Source organism: Sinocyclocheilus rhinocerous, unplaced genomic scaffold, assembly GCF_001515625.1.
Source record: "Sinocyclocheilus rhinocerous isolate Xijiao unplaced genomic scaffold, SAMN03320098_v1.1 scaffold1948, whole genome shotgun sequence".
NCBI lineage: Eukaryota > Metazoa > Chordata > Actinopteri > Cypriniformes > Cyprinidae > Sinocyclocheilus > Sinocyclocheilus rhinocerous.
The window spans coordinates 310,092-330,447 of NW_015644094.1; the positions used below are offsets into that span (position 1 = coordinate 310,092).

The 20,356-nt window shown below is 37.2% G+C and overlaps 2 protein-coding genes across 6 annotated transcripts in view; both read right to left on the bottom strand.

Moving 5' to 3' along the window:
- Positions 1–1,233: 1,233 nt before the first annotated feature.
- Positions 1,234–11,133, bottom strand: LOC107757974 (ectonucleoside triphosphate diphosphohydrolase 2-like). 2 transcript variants are annotated; one of them, XM_016575586.1, is made up of 9 exons: positions 10,910–11,133; positions 6,362–6,479; positions 5,010–5,160; positions 4,454–4,613; positions 4,127–4,354; positions 3,753–4,016; positions 3,315–3,434; positions 2,852–2,986; positions 1,234–2,061 (listed from the first exon to the last, which is right to left on the bottom strand). In XM_016575586.1, exons 1-9 carry the CDS (start codon positions 11,036–11,038, stop codon positions 1,858–1,860), a joined length of 1,509 nt encoding a protein of 502 aa, XP_016431072.1. In that variant the 5' UTR covers positions 11,039–11,133; the 3' UTR covers positions 1,234–1,857. The 2 variants fall into 2 exon arrangements, with proteins under 2 accessions (XP_016431072.1, XP_016431073.1); XM_016575587.1 differs by lacking the exon at positions 10,910–11,133 and adding an exon at positions 10,635–10,722.
- A 7,174-nt stretch (positions 11,134–18,307) lies between these two features.
- The window catches only part of LOC107757976 (glutamate receptor ionotropic, NMDA 1-like), a 30,442-nt gene continuing 28,393 nt past the window's right edge, over positions 18,308–20,356 (bottom strand). For all 4 annotated transcript variants that reach the window (XM_016575591.1, XM_016575588.1, XM_016575589.1 and 1 more), the window contains one exon: positions 18,308–18,655. In XM_016575591.1, the coding sequence (XP_016431077.1) occupies positions 18,590–18,655 (66 nt within the window). In that variant the 3' untranslated portion in view covers positions 18,308–18,589. The remainder of the gene's footprint in view (positions 18,656–20,356) is intronic.

The window sequence follows — 20,356 nt, forward strand, 5'->3', positions numbered from 1 at the left end:
AACACGGCCCCACATGTCTACGTCACTGTGTGGGAAGATTTGCATAACGCCGCCCAGATGTTCACGCAAAGAAAGAAGGCGTAACTTTTATTCTCGCTGTAGTATTGTTGCTGCCGCCATGTCGTGAAGGCGCTGTGTGTTTCGTTGTGAAAGCGAAACTACTTTGTTTGGCCTTCCAAAAGAGGACGATATCCGCTTCGTCATGCCTAGAGCTGATCCGTGCTGGTCGCTGAGGAAATACATCAACTTTGCGCTGTGGATCGCCGGATCGGCTTTCACCGTGGACGAAGTGGAGTCCAGCCCGGGGTCGTCACATGTGGTTGCCGCAAGCCCGCCGGACGCTCCTTCGTCGAATCCGCCGGCCGCGCCGTTCTCTAGCCCGCCCGCCTCTGTTCACTCAAGCCGGCCTCCGCATACTCTAGGCCGCGGCTCACTCTAGGCCTCCGGCCTCCGCTCACTCAAGGCCGCGGTGTGTGATGCTGTTTCGTTGTGAAAGCGAAACTACTTTGTTTGGTCTTCCAAAAATGGACACGACTAGAAATCAGTGGTTAAGTTGTATTTACAACACTGTTCCAGAACAGTTTAACCCAAATATTCAGATGTGTCCAGCGCATTTTAATGAGGACTGTTTCCTGATCCTGGTAGAGTAGACTATAATGCCGGCTGTTCTGACTCACAGACTGTAAGTTTTTTTATATATAAAGAATTTGCCACTGACATTTCAAATGCGAGTTTTGAGCAGTGTAGAGTAGCATTTGTAGTTTATCATTTCTCCGATCACAAATGCAGACATGGTTTTATGTTTACACGGCGCGATGCAATGCAACACGTAAAAAGACAGTATAAGTCATTATAATCCGTAATTATGTTCCCACTGGATGCAACAAATGCTTCGTTTATAATGGGTTTTAATGTTTTTGTCTCGTCGCTCCGGCCGGACAGGGCATCACAGCATGTTAAGGGGCGTAACATTTCCGTCACACGCTTGAGGTATTCGGCCAATCACAATGCACTGGATAGCTGGCCAATCAGAGCACACCTCGCTATTCAGACCGATGAGCTTTGTAAAAATCAACACGTTTCAGAAAGGCGGGGCATAGAGGAGAAACAATAATGTACAGTATGTGGAAAATAATGTTTTTTGAACCTTAAACCGCATAAACATTTCATTACACCAAATACACAAAATAATGTTCTTTTTAGCAACATCATATGACCCCTTTAAAAAAGATTTTCTCAGAATGATTTCAGTGTTTTGAAATCATTCTGTGTTTTATTGTATTTACAAAATACAGAAAAATTAGTAAACATGTTAACTTATTTAATATTATAAAAGCTTTCCCGATTCAGCAGGAATAGACGCAGGCAATACCGTTTCAAAATCAAATACATTCTTCTATTTGCATAGCTACATTTTCAAGATTTTCCATTTTACATGTTTTCAGTGCCTTTGACTTCGTTTTACAGCACATAGCATAGCACACAAATATGCTAAATCTAGAAAAAAGTTTCAAAACAAACATACATGATATGCTATTAAGGCACAGCACACAGTATACCTAATAAACATACATTCAACATTACGAAAAGACAGACATCTTGCCATGATTGTCCTTGATGAATCAGACTTAGCACTACTAAAATCAAGTTTCCTGTTGTACAGTCTCTTCTAAAATGATAATTTATATAAAATGTGCTTGATAAGAAATTGGTTATTGAAATGAGATAGGTTTGATGAAATGTGGTACAAAAAGTCTTTGTGCATCCTTGTTGTTTGCAATGTACTGTAAACAGACTTATCCTTGCTAAGGGCAGTGCATAACAGTGCACATAGGGAGCAATATAACTCATTCATTATTAAATGGCATTATCAGTGTCTTTCTTACGAATGGCTCGTAACAAAAAATATAGCGCCATAATAAGAAGGACGCAAAAGAGGGCGATCAGAGCACACCAGGCACTTGAGCGCAGCGATTTCCTCTGTAAAACATCTTCAGCAGGCAGCAGGTTGCTAAGGCTTAGCATGTAGCCAAGGGACCAGCCGACAGACGTGTCTCCTGCCTGCAAACCAAAGTAACATGTTCATATTTTCTTGACCTAGTCGGGTCCATTTATTCACCAATCTTTAGGGAATAGTTCACCCAAAAATAGAAAATTTACTGAAAATACTACTCACCCTCAGAATATTCCTCACCCTCAGGCCATCCAAGATGTAGATGAGTTTGTTTCTTCATCGGAACAAATGGAGAAATGTAACATTACATCACTTGCTCACCAATGGATCCTCTGCAGTGAATGGGTGCCGTCAGTATGAGAGTTCAAATAGATGATAAAAACATCACAATAATCCACAAGCAATCCACACAACTCCAGTCCATCAGTTAACATCCAGTGAAGTGAAAAGTTGCATGTTTTTTTTATTAACAAATCTCATTCTGACGGCAGCCATTCACTGCAGAGGATCCATTGGTGAGCAAGTGATGTAATGCTAAATTATTCCAAATCTGCTCTGATGAGGAAAACAAAATGATGTCCTGAGGGTGAGTACATTTTCTGCAAATTGTAATTTTTGGGTGAGCTACTTCTTTAAATCAACACAAACGTTATTACAATCCATTTTACTCCTGTAATGTGATGAATATGCTTTTTAAAATCAAAAATACAATGAGATATAGTACTTGATTTTGTCCATGAGAAATTGTCCGGACAGTGAAAAGTGACAGATGTTTGGAGGGAAGGGGTTAAAAAATGAGAGGGATTGGTGATATCAAAAATAAATCGTGTGCCTACAAATAGGGAACGTGCATTAAGGAGGTAAATAGAGTCAGTTTTTGCAAATAGGTCTAGCTACCTTCTTCTGGAAGGAGATGTGCGGGAAGGAGAGATAATCAAAGCCATATCCATTGACCAGTAGCACCTGCACAAAGGCAGAGACTGCGCAGTAGTCCTTCAGACGGCTTCCCTGACCCTGAACCTTATTTGTCATCTAGAGAAAGGAGCATGAAAGAGAAAGTTGAGTGGAAAGTTGAGTTTTTTAAATCCTTTTTTTAAACAAATTTCCTTTCCTGGGGAAATTTCCAAAAGTCATTTAACAAAATTAGGCTAAATAAATAGGTCAACTGTTAATTCAATAATGCTTCATTTGCTAACAATAATATAATTAAACAATACACAGTAAATATCATCTTCAAAGAAGATAAAGCAAGTTCTCTTAATTGGAGAACCTGAGACTCTCAATCATTGGTGGATTGCTGAGATATGGGCAAAGTCATCTCAGAACAGCAGGACTCAAAATCAGCTCAGCGGTGCGGTACCTCCTGAAAGCTCATGTTGCAGACAACACGGGTAGCGTCCTCTAAATGTTCTGGGGACGTGATGCTGATGCCTGATGCTTCCTGAAGAAAGGAATGGGTGTAGAAAAATGCAGAAAATGCCTGTGCCAGAGAAAGAACGAGGGTGATGGAGAGAGAGAGAGATTGCATAATCATAATAATGACACATGCAATCATGACACTGACTGCCCAGAAATGAATTTATTATTATTTATTTTAATGCTTTAAGCTGTCTTTCTTAATAACTGCTTACATGTTAACATAACCAACCCCCACCAGTAAAGACATTAATGTTGCCAAAAGCATGAGAGATGAAGGAACAAATTGCATGTTATGCTAGTTGATAAAATATATTTACAAAAATTCAACTGAATGCACAAGATTTAGATGTTCCGTATTAAGCACTCTAGAAACTCATACCATAAAGTTTCCAGTAATGTTGGGCTGGAAGACTTCATCAAAGGAGCATTTGGAATAAGAACATTTGTTAAAAGAAAAGAGACGAGAAACATTTCCCAGGCATTGATCGTAGTTTCCTGTGCCTTTGATTTGCAGGTCATCATCAGGTTTATAGGGAGTTTGTCTTTTATTGCATGGAGTATCAAACACACTGCTCAGCTTTATGGAGTCACTGTGACTCGCAGGATAGCAGGGGTGAACTATGGAGCGGTCTGAACCCTGAGTCTATAAGACACATAAAGAAAAAGAAAACATCAGAAATTACTCTCTAAGTACTATCAAACCAGTTAATCAGCTTGTCTGATGATCGTTTAGATGAAAGGTTTGCACTTAACCTTCATCAGAAGTGCCAGCAGTCTGAGTAACACCTGGTCTCTCCCATAACACAGAAAGCTCTGAGTGTAAATCTGATAGTCTCGTCCGTACAGCCGCAGTTTCATCAGATTGTCCTTGTTCTCCACCGTCTGTTTTGTTTCAAAGGTGATCTGAGTTGAAGCTCCACCAAAGTCCAGAGCACCAACCGTGTCTCTGCCTGGAGGCAGCCATTGACCCACAAAACCATACTAGAGGAATGAGAGAGAAAAATGTAGGGTAATGGCCTGTAACAGGACTTTATTAAATGAAATTCAGATATTGTGAGATATAAAGTATGGCTATATTACCTTGATGTAATTCTCAAGCAGGTAGTTGACTGTGACCCATCCATAAGCCCCCTCTTCTTGTCCACTTAAGATAGTGGCCCCTTTGAAGCTAAATGGGTAGGTCTTCAGTTTGTCTCCCACTTCCTTCAAAACCTCATCTGAATCTTTGGGTTTAGAAATACTGCGTGAAATGACACAAATGCATATTTTTTATTTTTTTATTATTATTAAAGTTCCACTTTTAATACAGTCTCTTCTCTCTGTCCATACTTTTTTCAGGAATCCTTGATAAATAGAAAGCATTTACATGAAATAGAAATCATTTGTAACATTGTAACTGTCTTTTCTGTCACTTTTGACCAATTTTATGCATCCTTGCTGATCAGAAGTATTGATATGTTAAAAAAAAAAATGAAATACATTTTACTGACCCCAAATAAACAGTATGTAGTGTATTGCAAGTTATAAGAGGTAAGTTTATAGTATAGTTGATACTGTGCCTGAATAATGATAAATTTGTCATCAGTGGTTATAAAAGCAGCTTTCGTCACAAAGTGACGTGAGCTTTCTGACTCACTTCAGTAGTCTCATGCCTGCCGTTGCCCCAAGATACAAAGGAGTGAGTTTGTGTCTTGACTTTGGGATCTCCTGCATGGCTTGTTCCATGCATTCCTCAAGACTACGAGCTGCTCCTCCTCTGTTACCTGCATGACTGGAGATCCCGCCTCCTGATTAGTGAAAGTGAGAGAGGAAGAGAGAGGTCAAGTCATCGGACAACTGAAATGAATGATAGAATTCCTCTTAATATCTTATGAACTCTGCGTGGGCATGCATGGGCAAGAACTATCAGTTCCTACTTCACTGCCTGAGATGCCACAGACACTTGACTACCATAAATGCAACCAGACATTTTTTGGATGACTATTCCAGATGTTTCCGTAGAACACTGCCACTCAGCAATATTTGAGGGGTACTTGGAGTTTAACATCCCACTTCTGTGAATGTCAGGTCCCTAAAGAAGAAGACTGAGCCAAAGTGATGAAATTGTAAAAACTTCAGACAACACCACAAAAAAGGGAAGTGGGCAGCAATGAGTTGCAATTCAGCACTCCTCTTGAGAATGTCATATCTCAGTCCAAATGAACTTCAATGCAAATGTTTGTTTTTTTTACTCCGGAAAGCAGTGAAAAAAATATCAATAACTAATTAATTACAATACCTTCATATAAATGAAGTAAATCATCTGATGTTGTAGTTTGGATTTTGTATAAGTATAATTTTATTTAATGGCATGTCAGCATCTGAGGCTATTTTCATGGCAAAAACTAAATTACAAAAATACAAATATCACATAAATACAATAAAAACCAAGCAAACAAACAAACACACACACACACACACACAACAAGTAACATTATACAAGATTTTTTCAATTAACATATGATAAAAATTCTAAAACCTTTTCAGGCAAAATCTTACTAAATAAGGTCTTAAGTTAACTAACTTCATAAAAGAGCATTCTACTTGCATTAAAACCGGGACAGTCCAAAAGAATATGTTTAAAAGAAAGGGGGTCTTGCAGAACATGTATAGAGTTGGGTCTTCACCTTTAAGCAAAAATGCATGAGTCAGTCTTCTATGACCTATATGACATCTGATAAAGTTTGGATTTTGTAATGTCTGTTCTGTGAGTGACTTTTGAAAAGTGTGATACATTTTGAAACAAAGATTTGAGTAAATTGTTTCTAAAAAAAAAAAGAACAAAATGGAGACAGTATTACACAAGGTTTTAGCAATCTCACATCCCTTTTGTGCTTTTTCTTTCAGTCTTATCTACTGACATTTACATTTAGTCTTATAACTGACGTTTTTATCCAAAGGGACTTTTAAAAGAGGACCGTCCTAAGCCATTTATCATTAAATACTCACCCTTGGCATGACACTCGCTGTGTTGACTGACTATGCCGGTACCGTTCTGTTTGTCTGCTGGCCATTTGTAGATGAACATGGCCGTATGAGAGGATCCAGCATCCAGGACTATTCCATACTGAGAACAAACACAACAGCAAAAAAATGAGGCTAAGGCTAAAAACCTGTGGTGACATGGCTTCGGTTCCCTGGGAAGACATGCATACACAGACACGCTGCCAAAATATATACCTTGAATTTGCTTTTATGCAAATGCTTTTATTCAGCAAATACACATTTCACATTAAATTCAAAAGTTATAATAAAACATTTATAATGGTACAACATTTTTCTATTTCAACTAAATGCTGTTATTTTGAACTTAAACAAAAAAAATCTGTATCACAGTTTGTACAAAAAATTAAGTAGCACGACACTGTTATAATAAGAAGAAATGACATAATATAATAATAAACTACGAAATGTTTCTTGATCACCAAATCAGCATATTAGGACTATTTATGAAGGATGTATGAAGACTGGAGTAATATCAGATTTGCCAGAATAAATTACATTTTTAAATATGTTAAAACAGGCTAAACGGCTATTTTAAATTGTAATGTTTTAATTGGTCAACAAATCTGAAAATTTGACATTTATTTTAATTTATATTTTTAGCATTGAAACCTGGTCTGAACAACATGACTGAAGTCTAACATGAGCTTATTGATAATTGATTGATCAGTTTGCCATTTTATTCCAGCCTTTACTCCTGGATGGAGGCTTCTATAAATATTTACTTTATACGCAGAGTCTCACTTCAACTAAGTTTAATGGTGCAACACCCAAATATTTAGTAGAGTGTAAATTGTAATCTAGGACTGATTTACATGAGACTAACTAGAAGTTATAACTTGCATCTCTACTAGATGCATCTTGTTGCTTTAAAAAGTCAATATATTTCGAATTGTAAATGGTCAGGCCTCTTTCGTTTGTTAGCTAATTCATAATGCTGATTATTATTCAAGCAAACATGACTCACCTCTAGCCGCCTTTGAAAATATGAATATGATTTACTTAAACTAAACACTTCTTTGAAGTAGTGTAAAATGTTTGCTCAATGATCATAATAAATGTTTAACAACCTAAAGGTCAAGAAATAAAAAGCGTCATTTACATACGCCACTTCTCTCTTTTTCATCCCTTCCTTTTATCACACACACACCTGCACTACATACTTCCCAAAGGATTGTGTATTTTGGGCAAGACAGTGCCTGAACTTTATTCATTCATGCAAACCATGATAATCTCTTCCAATTACATATCTTGCTTGACTTTGCCTACAGTTTGCATACAGCTATTTTAGCTTAGTAAAATAGCAGGGACTAGCAGCTCTTTTGAGTTCAATAGGCGACTCAAAACATGTTCAAGTTTGCCTTTCTATGTCAATGCGACTCCATAACGCTCAGATTCTGCCATCAGTCACCTGTGTAGCATGTCGTTTTAACGTCTTCAAGAAATTATGTTACCCTGAAGCTAAACGGAATTGTCACAATATGCTGAAGGACTGTTAAGTAATTCAACAGTGATGGGTGTGTACGAGGTACTGTTACAAATACTATATAAAAATAGTCCCAGATCTTCAAAACCACAATGACTCACTGTCATGTTTCTAAGAAGGAAAAGGGATTAAAGCATTGAATCAAAATGGCTGGGAAATACAAACAATGGGATCTAACCAATAAGAACAAGAGCTTTCATGTGTTTAAGCCTGTGTAAATCAAAAAGTGATCACAGCTGGAGAAATAATTATAGCTCACCCTCTACTATTAGATTTTTTTTTTTAATTCTAAATTTTGTTTGGCAAGTGGGACATAAGGTAAAATTACTTTGCATGGTCATTTTTAAGTATCAAGAGGCAAAGGCAAAAAATAATTAATATTTGTCATTAAATATTATTGCTGTAAGTGCTTTTGTCATTCTGAACACTTTAAAAGGTGATGTATGATATATAATTTGTATGACAACATTATATAGATATGAACTAACTTAAATATTTAACTGACCTCAGCAAGAATATGGAAAATCTATTGTGAATGCTCTTATCAAACATAAGATTCTGTAAGAAATACAAATCATCTGCACTAAACTTTTATTTTTGTATTTAAATGATAACCGTCTTTGTCATTTACAAAACTTATGCAAAGATGTATTTCATTACTTTTGTGGGTCTATTTTAAGCACTGGGACACTTTTAAAACTGTGCTGATGGATTATGATAATTAAATTGCTCTCTATTATAAGCTAGCATGAACCATGTCAATGATTTACGGCCATTAGCTCTGAGCTGATGTAGATGATGATGCTAATCTGAAATAGCATAGATTTTGCAGCAGTAACATAAACCAAATTGGACAACTATAAACTATAATATATGTTATTTTTTATTACTATATTATTGTTTTGTCTTCTAGAAGAACATTTTTGTACTCCTTAAACTGAAGTAACTTAAAAAAAAAATTTTTTTTTTAATTTTAAAGTCAATTTAAATAACTGATATTAAATGTTGTAATTCCTTTCAGTTTTTCACTACATTTACATTTAGAAGAAATGAAAAAAAAAACAGTGACCTCAGTGAATGGTCATCAGAGGGACCTGAAATACCCTATCCCCTCCCCCCATTTCACACACAACGACTTTAATGTTATGCAAATTCACACTTGTGATGTCTAAACTTCAGTAATGTCTCCAGCATTATAGGTTACCGAAATCTGTTACCTCTCACTATTTTGCGCACAACGGCTATACTGTTATCCAAATTCACTCAGGTAGCCTATTGTCTAAACAACCCCTCTGTTTTACACCACTGAAAGCATTTTGGTCTGACGTGACAAGCTGCAGATACACACAGCAAAGGCCACCAAATTAGGCCTGTCGCAATAATCAATATAATCGACTTATCGCGCAATATATGTACATGACCTCAATAATTTGATGACGCAATATATCGCCCATTATATTTACTTAAAAATTAATGTCACCATGTTTTGGATCTGTGCCTTTGTGCATACGGACATCTGACTGATAAGTAGGGATTGTGTTTTTCAGCAGTAGTGTGCACCCTTCATTTAGAGAGAAAAGAGGGTCAGGGGAAAATCTGTAGATGGAAAAAAATCTCCATACTGTCACGCTGTCACACACACGAGGGACGAGGAGACGCTGGAGAATGCTTTTAACAGGACTTTATTGGAACCAAGGGAGACGAACACAGGAAGACCTTCAACGGAAGACGTACAACAGCGGACAGAGAAGTAGGGACTGGGAACACTTTAAATACACACAGGAGGAGGGGATCACGAGACACACCTGGGAGCAATGACACATCATGGGGAACACCTGGGACAAATGAACTAAACTAATCAGGGGAGGAACAGGAAACTAATCAAATAAGGGCATGGGAAGGCACATGGGGAGCAGGACACACACAACACATGGAACAGAGTCTGACACATACAAGTTCTTTGTGCATTCGTTTTCTTTTTTTCTACTTTGCACTTTTTGTTAGAAAATGTTTATCTACTATTTATTCAGGTTTTTAAGGTATCTAATATTTTGATACTTAATTTCTAATTATCTAAATATTCTTCAAAATTAAAAGTTTGTTGTCATTTGTAAGTGTGTAGGCCTTCTTGCATTATTATGCTGTTACATTATTATTATTATATATTCAGTGGCATAAAATGGTCATTAAAATGACAATAATATCACTTATCGCAATTATTTCTGGGGCAATATATCGCACAACAAAAAGTTGTTATCGTGACAGGCCTACACCAAATCCGTCAAGGGAGCAATTATAGGTTACTGAAATCTGTAACCCCTCACTATTTCACACACAATGGCCTAAATGTTACCCAAATTCACACGGGTGATGTCAAAACTTATTGTATTTTATTTCTCAGGAAGCTTGTTGCTCTGATGTGAATGTCTGCAGATATACAACATGGTCACCAAATCCATCAAGGCAGCATTATAAGTTATGAAATCTGTTACCCCTCTCTATTTGACACATAATGGCTTAAACGTTATTCCCAAATTTACACTAGTGATAAAAATGTATATAACTTTATATCTTAGAAAGCCTATTGCCATTGTATGAACAGTGGCATCACAAAATAAAATAAAATAATAAAATAAAATATAAATCACCCAACTGGGCTGAGAGAAAACGCTTTTATCTGTTTTATCTGAGCTCCATCACGAATATGTCAAAAAAACTTTTGCAGTGTTCAACCTGAGAGAGAATCTCCATGGCCCCATCCTCCTGAGCGTTACAAAATCACACCTCAATGAGCAAGACAAGCCAGGTGATGAAACATGCAGAGGAAGCGCTCGTTGTTATCTGCTCTACCGGAAACCGATCGATAGCCTACTATACAGATAAGCAGCTCATTCGTTCCCATGAACTTAGGTGCTCAGTGAAACGTCGCGGGAATGTGAAATGTTCCCTTCGCCTTTTTCTAATTTGTAGCCTGTGTGTGTCACGAATGAGAAAAATTGTATTATTACCATAAACTCTGGCGGCTCTTTGACGTCTTCGGTGGGTACGACGAGCAGAAGAATGCCACAGACTGCCAGAAACAGAGCCGCTGTAGCGGTAATGATCTGGCACTGCTGTTGGTTACCCATGGATACCATCCACACGACGAGATCCACACGAGACAAATGACAGCGACGACATTCGTTGGCAAGTCAGGTAATATTGTGACGTGTGTTAAATACAGGCCAACACAAGTGGGCATGGCACTAGCTCGTCATGTGTCCGTGGTGTAACAGGTTCTCGCTGTTAGACTGTGTTGTCCAATAAATCAGATGCTTTATCTACTACTTGATTAATTTGACGTCGATTCAAACGTGTTACGAGACTCTTGAGTGTTTATTTTATCAGAAGCTAATGTGGTAGCCTATATGAAAACTCTATTGCTTCTGAATAGTTTTCATTTACCACATACGACTGGGGCTAGTTGCATTTCCCAGGGTCAGTTTATTTTTGAAAGCTATGAAACATTAAAGAGTTACTGCCCAGGGAAAAATATTCAGATCGGTCAACACATGTTCACATTTGTGATAGGGCTGTGCGATTTGGGGGAAAATATCAAATTGCGATTAGGAAATCGCAACGTCTCAAATCGCGATTTCGATTCGATTTCGATTAATCGCACAGCCCTAATTTGTGACAACGTGCCCCAGTAGCGTGTCGCTCTATGTGGAATAAGGGTTATATTACATTAAAAAGTACATTAGCAGCGCAAAAGGTCGTGGGTTCGATTCCCAGGGAACACATACTGGTAAAAAATTTATAAAATAATGGTCATAAAGGTAAAAAAAAAAAAAAAATGCCTGAATGCACTGTAAGTCGCTTGCGTCTGCTAAATGCATAAATTTTTATTAAATTATAATTATTAAGTAAAAAGAAATGTGCTAAAATATCAAATAATTGTTTTGTGCAATAATTATTAAAAATAATATAGTGTGTAAATTGAATAGAATATTTAAAACAGATAAAATAGATAGCACACATCTGCTGTGTATACAAACATCTGATAGACGTTTTTAAGATGTCAATTTTTCATACATTCTAGATCATAAACATCTTAAAGACATTTTCTAAACGTCTATTTGACATCTGATAGGAAACGTCCGATGAGCAATACATCTTGCAGAAGTCAAATGACATTGACACATGACAGTTTCCTCCGACCTGACATTTGTGAAAAGTACACACACTCAACCACCGATTTAAAATCTTTATTATATAGTTAACTTGTGTGAATGTATACTAGTGTGGTTGATGATATGAAAACTATCATTTTACTTGAACAATTTTCACAAAATTCTTCTACATTATGAATAATTCTTCTACATTTGTCACCTTTTGTCATAAAAACAACAACACATTTTGTGTAACAGTTCCAGACACAAATGTCTGACAGACATTTGCACTCGTACTGGAAGTTATGCGTTGTACAGAGTTTATGCTTTGAGAAAAGTTACAACGGCTTTTGTTTTTTCAGTTTTTTGATTGTGTGGTTAACGCTGATGTGTGTGAAGTGTTAAACAGACAAACAGGGCTGCACGGCAGGTTGAGTTGCGTCAAACAAGAAAAAGTTCTTGTGGTTTTTAGACAAGGTTTATCTGTGAGTGTTGCAATAAAACTGTCTCCAGGATGGTAAACAAATAACAAAAACAGGAAAGGGGTGTAACATGACTGTTATCACACTGAGCTTATACTGTAGTGCAGGGGTTGTAGCCTACTATTTATTTAACAGTTATTTAAACAGGGCCTGTATTATGCAACGTAAACTAATTATAACCACAGAAATATGAAACATCAAAACAGAAATATTACAATTTAACAACTATTTACATTCCACTTCATATTCAGATTTACTGTATGTCTACAAGTGCTACTGGTCTTTTTTTTCTGTCAGGTTGCCCTTTGGAACAGTCTTTGGAAGCAGCTTTATTCAGCCTCACAGCTTCAGGCTGGTCCATATGAAGAAAGCCTCTGCTCATCCATATCAAACAGCACATACTCCGAACTGTGCTCCGGGTCATGGCATATGTGGTTAACAATGAAGCACTGGTAGTTCCACAGCAGAAGCAGCACCATGCCACACAGGGCCAGCATTACCAGGCTGACCAGCAGGAGGCGTTGTTTGTCCAGGAAGCATCCGTTCTGACAGCTCTCATCAGAGAGATGTGTGTACCTCCACAGAGATCTCTTCAGCACAGATCCCGGGCGCTGATGTGGACACAGAGACACGGCGAAATCTTTTGTTTGTGCTGTGCTCATTGTATGGGGAGTACTCAGAGACTCTTCCAAGCTGATTGCTGTGGGAAAAACAAGTGGTAGGGCAGCAGAGATGAGATGAATATTGCACAGGTCTTGACTAGGGCTTCTGCGATTTTGTCTAGCATAAATATGCAAACACAATCTATTCAGATGTAGAATTCATCAGTGTTAGGGAATAAATTAACCATATTTCCAGTAGCATGAAAGTAATACATTTATTTTCTTATTAGTGTTGTTTGTTTTCCAAAGTATGATTCCATAACCCCGGGGTAAAAAGCGACGCTAACCTCGCTATTAAATTACAAGTGTGAAACATTTTAGGGTTTAGAACAGGGGTGTCAAACTCAATTCCTGGAGGGCCAGAGTCCTGCAGAGTTTAATTCCAACCCTGCTCCAACACACATACCATGTTGTTTTCAAATAATCCTGAAGGACTCGATTAGCTGGATGGATCAGGTGTGTTTAATTAGGGTTGAATCTAAACTCTGCAGGGCTCCAGGAATTGAGTTTGACACGATAACCCGGTGTTCTGTCGATTTGTGCTACCCTGTCAGATTTTGCTACCGCCCATTAAAACAGTGGGTAGTACAATTCGACTACGAAAAATGCTTCCTGTTAAATTATGGTTTATTAACATCTACACCTACCCCAACCCTAAACCTACCCTTACAATAATGCAAATACAGTAATTATGTAAAACTATATGTAATATAATAATAGCATTGCGCCTGCTGCACCCATGGTACGGCAGCAAAGTTCCTTGATTATTAAGCCGGAATGAGAGTATAGTTCCTAGCCATATCGGCCTAGAAAATCGCAACTTTTCATTTTCCGTCGGTCTTAGTACACGATGTAACTACAGAAGAGTATAGATATAAAAATATAGAGCGAGATGCTAACGGTCTAATCAGATTCAATGATCTATGCTAAGCTAAGCTAAAAGTGCTACCCAGCGTCGACGCCACGGGGGGGCCTGAGGGGGCCCGGCCCGGCCACCTCGGTCACTGTGCCCCCTCACCTCTGGTGCCGTCTCCGTAGTGGGCGCCCTGATTTTTGTCGGTGAGGCAAGGTACTGCCCTGGGAAGGTCTCCCAGGTTGTTAAATACACAGATTAAAAGCGAAATTGTACATAGGCTATATATCAGATTATTTTATTTACAAGTTTCGTGTTTGTGTTTATCCCGTTTTCCCCCATTGCATCTGAAAATTACTTTCAGAAACATTTTATTTTTCAAAGCAGACCCCCCCCCCTTGTAGTGTTGGAACGTCTGATTTAGGGTACGTTTACACAACAACGATGTACTACAAAACGAAAAGGTTTTTCCTAAACATTTTTTAAAAGTTTCCTGTAGCTTACAGACGACAATATTGAAAAACGTTCCCACTGATCCACAAAAACGACAATGTATTATGCATGCTAGGCCAGTAGATGTCATTTTCTCGCACACATTCGCATTAATTTGCAAATTCGCATAGTTTTTTGTAGTTCACACGGAGACAATAACGTTCCAAACAATCGTTTTCAAAAACTTACACTTTGAAACCTGTTTTCAAAAGTTTGTGTTTTTGAGGCCATCAAAATGGGCCAAATGCAAAAGTTTTCCATTTTTAGTTTAAAACAGTGTTGTGTAATGTTAATCGGCCCCTTATTTTAATGAATCAGTTCGCTCTGACGGTTCATGTAAATTAACAGATTGACCAGTTCGATTTATGTAAATTTTGGTATTTTTGTTGCAGTTATTTAGTATAAATTTACCTGCTCAAGTTTGAGATTGTGATTCTAAAAAATATATTTCTTTACGACAAATTATAATATCATTGGATGATTTTTTTTACATTCCCCTTGGTAACTTCAATGTAGTTGGCTACTTTTTGTTTGTAGCTTGTAGTGTAGCTAAGTGTTTCAAAAGAGTATCTTGGCTGTACTTCAAATTATGATTCACTTGGTTGACAGACTTTACTTTCAACATTCCCAAACACAGAAATTCATGTAGGCCTATCTTATATTGACTGGGTGCTAAATCCAATCCTTATAAGCCAACTATATTTTGATCAAGTTTTTGATCAACTGATGACCTGAAATAGACTCTAAATAGAAGAGTTATGTTTAAAAAATAAATTAGACGTGTATTATTACATAGCCTTTGGCTTTTTCGACTGAATGGTGCATCAAAAACCCTCTAGTTTACTGAAATGTCACATTAATTACATAGATACCGGTGAGAGGTAAATACGGTGGTTTGCTTACCATGGCAGCGATAAAACAGCACAAATGCAATATAAAAACCAATAAAAGCCTACCTTTCCAGTTGATGTAGAAGCTGTAGGACTGCTGGCTTATGAAGACAAACAAGCATCAGGTTGCAAGATGCCCCAGGGTTTGTCCATTCACTGACCTGTACTCCTGTTTGGATTACTTCTGCTCAAAATGTCAAAACAAACAGATTCAGAGCAGCTCCTCCTCTCTATTCTTGGCACAACACCTTCTCCACACCATATTGTGACTGTGTCTGTTTAATGTGAGAGGCGGATTGTGCAGTGATAATTAATTTTATGTGGTTTAAAAAATTATACCTTCTTATGCATCAGACTGTTAAACCAATGGCTGTAGAAATGAATGAATATTCCCTACAGTACATTATTCTTACCTACTGCTTCCACATACTTCAGAAAGTCCTTGGAAGATTAAAATAGATTGTCAGTTGTTCTTTGCTTTGATCATGAAACAAATGGCTATGCGTGCTGTCACGCTGTGCGATATCCTCATGAGAGCAGAGTGGTACCAAAATGCTGATGATAAACATTATTGTGGCATATTTCATATCTTGAATAATGAATGTGGGCACAGTATGTTAATGTAGGCTGCTGAATTTTGTTCATCGTGGTATATGCAATACATAACTCATACAATCACTCTCTGTAGAAAATATTAAAATCACAAATAGTAATATCAATACAATATACACTTGCTATTTAACCAAATATTCAGTAGTGCACTCATAGAAAAATGTATAGCGCAATCAGTGTGAAATTTCACTTATAGACGCAGTTAATTATAGAAGAGAGTCGGCTGACCTTTGCTCTTAATCTTGTAGGGAATCCTCATATCTGATTTTCTGTTTCTGAAACACTCACTTACCACTTCTAGTACTCTTAAATAATTATGAAGATATTGATTTTCTGAAACTTTAAAACTTTAGTCTTTCTTACAAAAGCAGGGTAGAGAGAGAACAGTGAGCATAAAGTTATTCAAACCATTTTTTTTTGTTTTTGATACATATTTTATTGGCACACTGGAGTATAGCAGTTATACATTTTTAAACATATATCTTTGTTTGAATTCAGTTTTTTTTACACAAACAGTATTGGAATAGTCATCAAAAGCACATTTGGTGGTCGAGAAATATGGTGAAAGCAGATTTAAATGGCCTTGCAATATCTTAAAGCTTTAGAAATAATGCATGTATGCATACAACAGTTAATGGGACAGGATACATTGCTTCGTTTGTCAAAGATGTGCTTCCTCTTGAGCCTCACAAGTACTTCAGGCTGCACAATTTAATTTATTCCTGCCACTGTTGTGGGTTTTCACCACAGATTCCAATTGTATGATCAAATATTAGCTTGATGGACATAGCACTGCATATGGAAGCATATATTTTTCTATGCACGATTGATAATTATGAATCTATAGAGAATTTGAGTATGTGCTTAATGCGTTACACGCTTCATAACAAATTTCACAAAGCAGTTCACAGTCATGTTCACAGTAAAACTGGACTTCGGATACTTTGCTGAACCCAACCCAACAGAATACTATTTTCAAGCAAAGACCACCAAACCCTGAACTATGAATCTAATGTTTTTCTATTAAAAACTCTCAGTTTTAATCTAAAACATATATTTTCCTGATATTAACGTGTTCATCTTATAAAATAGCTCCATAACTTACTGTTACAGTACGCATAGTTCACATTCTAAACTTCTCACAATAGTTAGCAAAGCCCTCAGACTGATTTGTTTGAGACGAACAATATACAGTAATCTATATCGATATACAGTGATCTAATACGCCTATTATTGGTCAGTATGCTTTTAAAAGCTCACAGAAAAAGACAACTGACTCAACTTTTGCCAGTAACCATTTAACTAGTCCATAGAGCAAAAGCTTGACAACAAACAATGGAAATAGCATCTAGTGTTATTATTACACACAGACAAAATATAATACTGCTCATATATTATAATGACACGATGAAATATATATAATGTGAGGAAAGGTCCCCAGTGTGGTAGGAAACAGATGCTAGCTACCAGCTCACACAATGATGCAGAAATTATTACAGAGAATTTCAAGCAAGGTTCAACATTAAGCTCAAAAGATCCTGTAATAATATCTGCTTCATTACATCTACGCCACTCTTGATCATAAACGGGTTCCTTTCGGTTGTTTGAAGTTTTGTCTTTAAACTTTTATGATAAACAAGGTCGGATCTGCTACATTTAGCCCCTGGCTGAATTGACCCCATATTATATGTTGATGTTCTCATCCAAAAAATAATTATTTTTGTACAAAAGATTTAAAACATAAATGAATAAATAAAGTTGCGAAAAAAGATGCAAAGTATGTGTCCAAAGCAACCTGTTGAGCACTTCAGTAGAGTGTTTTGAAAATGGCAGTGAAGGGAGAGAATCGCATATTAAGAAACAAAGTGTACAGCAAAGTGCAACAATGATCAAAATGTGCCAAACTTTCACCTACTGTATTATTTATAGCAACACAATTTCTACCCTAACCTACTTTTTCAAATCTAAATATACAAAGAAGTCAAAGATATGTTCTGTGTTTGCTCTTTTCAACGAGAAAACATCAAAACACTACCAAAGTTTTGAGATAAGCTACATATATCATAGGTGGAGGTAGAAAGACATATATTACATGTGTACTGTATGAAACATAATTATATCCATATCATAAAAATGAAAAACTAATTCAGTATTATTTTCTCTTGTTAAGACTGAATGATGACCTAATGTGGAGAAACACAAGTCTGAATATATATTTACATATTTCACAAAAAAACTTTTTAGATATGTGCAAAAAATTGTAAAAAGTGAAGCACTTTGTGTGTGTGAGTGAGTGTGTTGGTCTAGTGTGAACTGTGTGGCAGTGTGAATTTGTTCCAGTGTGTGGTTGAATCTGGCACAGTGTGTTCATGAAAGTTTCATATCCAGCGTGCATATGCTGAGATGGGGTGGATTTTGCTCAAATGACGGTGCTGAAGATGTTGTCTCAAGCGGTCTGTTTCAGAGCCCACCGCCTCCTGCTTTTCCAGTCTCTCTCTCTCTCTCTCTTTCTTTCTGCCAGTCAAATTCTCTTTCTCTCTCCACGTTCACACCACTGTGCTCACAGAGGGGTCTGACAGGTTGAGCTGGCCGGTAATGTCCGTAGGATATGGCTATAGATGAGGAAGAAACAGAAAAAGGAAAAGTAAGAAGATATATATTTGCATAATCCAACATATGCACTGTACCTCCTGTGACCGGTATTTAGTTCACGTTGTAATGACGGAGGCGATCTCTCCACCCACTGCAAGCCATGTTTATCTGTCATCTAGAATAATTTGGCTGCGTTTTAAAAACAGACAGTCCTCCTTGGACTGTCGCAAGATAAATAGAGTGAACAAGGTCACGGATTTTGGTCACGGCACAATTGCTTCCTTAAATACAGTCCTAAATGAATATGCTTCCTTAAACGGGTACCGTATATCACACGCAAAAATGTCTGCACAAGAAACCTGTAATGGCACAAACGAGAGTGCTCTGTCTCCCGGCCCATGGCTAATAATTTACCTGACCTAGAAAGTGTTGTCGCCATAGTAACTGTCCTAATGCAATATGACAGTCGGTCCTGATATGCAGCACAAGGTGCAGTTCATTCCAGTTCGACACAGGTTTCACCCTCAATAGTTCTCAATTTCTCAGTGATTCTACAGTGTTATTATACTGAATGGTTTTTTTTATTGTGATACTCTCCACATAAGAAAATATTATACTCATCCATATTGTCATTCCAACCCTGGATGATTGTCTTTTTTCTGTGGAATACGAAAGAAGATATTTTGAAGAATGTCCCAGTGTCTTTTTTTTTTTTTTTTCCATGCAGTGAAAGTCAATTGGGTGTTTTGGACCCAGCTGACTTTCAATGAATGGGGAAAAAACATTGTTAAAAATATCTAAGTGTGTGTTCGGCAGAAGAAATAAAATCATACAGGTTATGTAAAGTAAAGGTAACTGAGGCTGAGTAAATGATAACAAGATTTTTTCATTTTTGGGTGAACTGTCCCTTTAATTCACTACAACTATCTAAAATCACATTTACAGGATATAGTTTTAAATATATATCAAAAGAAGTGGCTTTAGTGGGTGTTGTGATGCCCTCACTCATAACAACGTTCTCTATGGTGTTCCAAGTCAATTCTGAGTCATAACCACAGCTCCCCCTGTCTACAAACAGGGGAAAAGCTTTAGAGCTCTATTCTACAACAACCAGAAGGGTCATGCCGGTAGAGGAAGAGAGAGGCAGTGTGGCATGTGGTGTGGACACCGACATTCAAAACGCCATTCAAATCCATTTATAAAAAACATTGACAGAAAAGAAAAGGATGATTAGGACTGTGATGGGTAAACATCAGTTCAAAAAGACATTTTGGCACTGTTTAGCTAATAGACTTTGTATGTTTAATCTGCTCCTATTCTGCCTTCATCTTTGGAAAATGTATTTTAAAATCATATCAGGTTTTAATAACACATTTTGCACCCGCACCTCTGTAAATGATTTAAACCATCTTACTGAGGGAGAACCCAACTGAAATGTGAGCTACATGGATTTGGATATTTCTTCGCAAACCATCAACCAAACGAGCTGCCAATCAGAATAATTTTTCAAGTTGAGGGTGTATGAAACAAAACCCCAGGTCAATCATTGCCATACCCAGAAAATGCCTAGCGAGTAATTGAATAAGAATTCACTCTAAACCAATTAAAGTAATGCAGTGAAAAAGTCTGTGTTTGTGCTTGCACATTTGTTTGTATTGAATCCTCAGAGCCGGTAGCTGTTTGGTTTGAGAGCTACATCTTATTAAACCTGTGGGACCGAA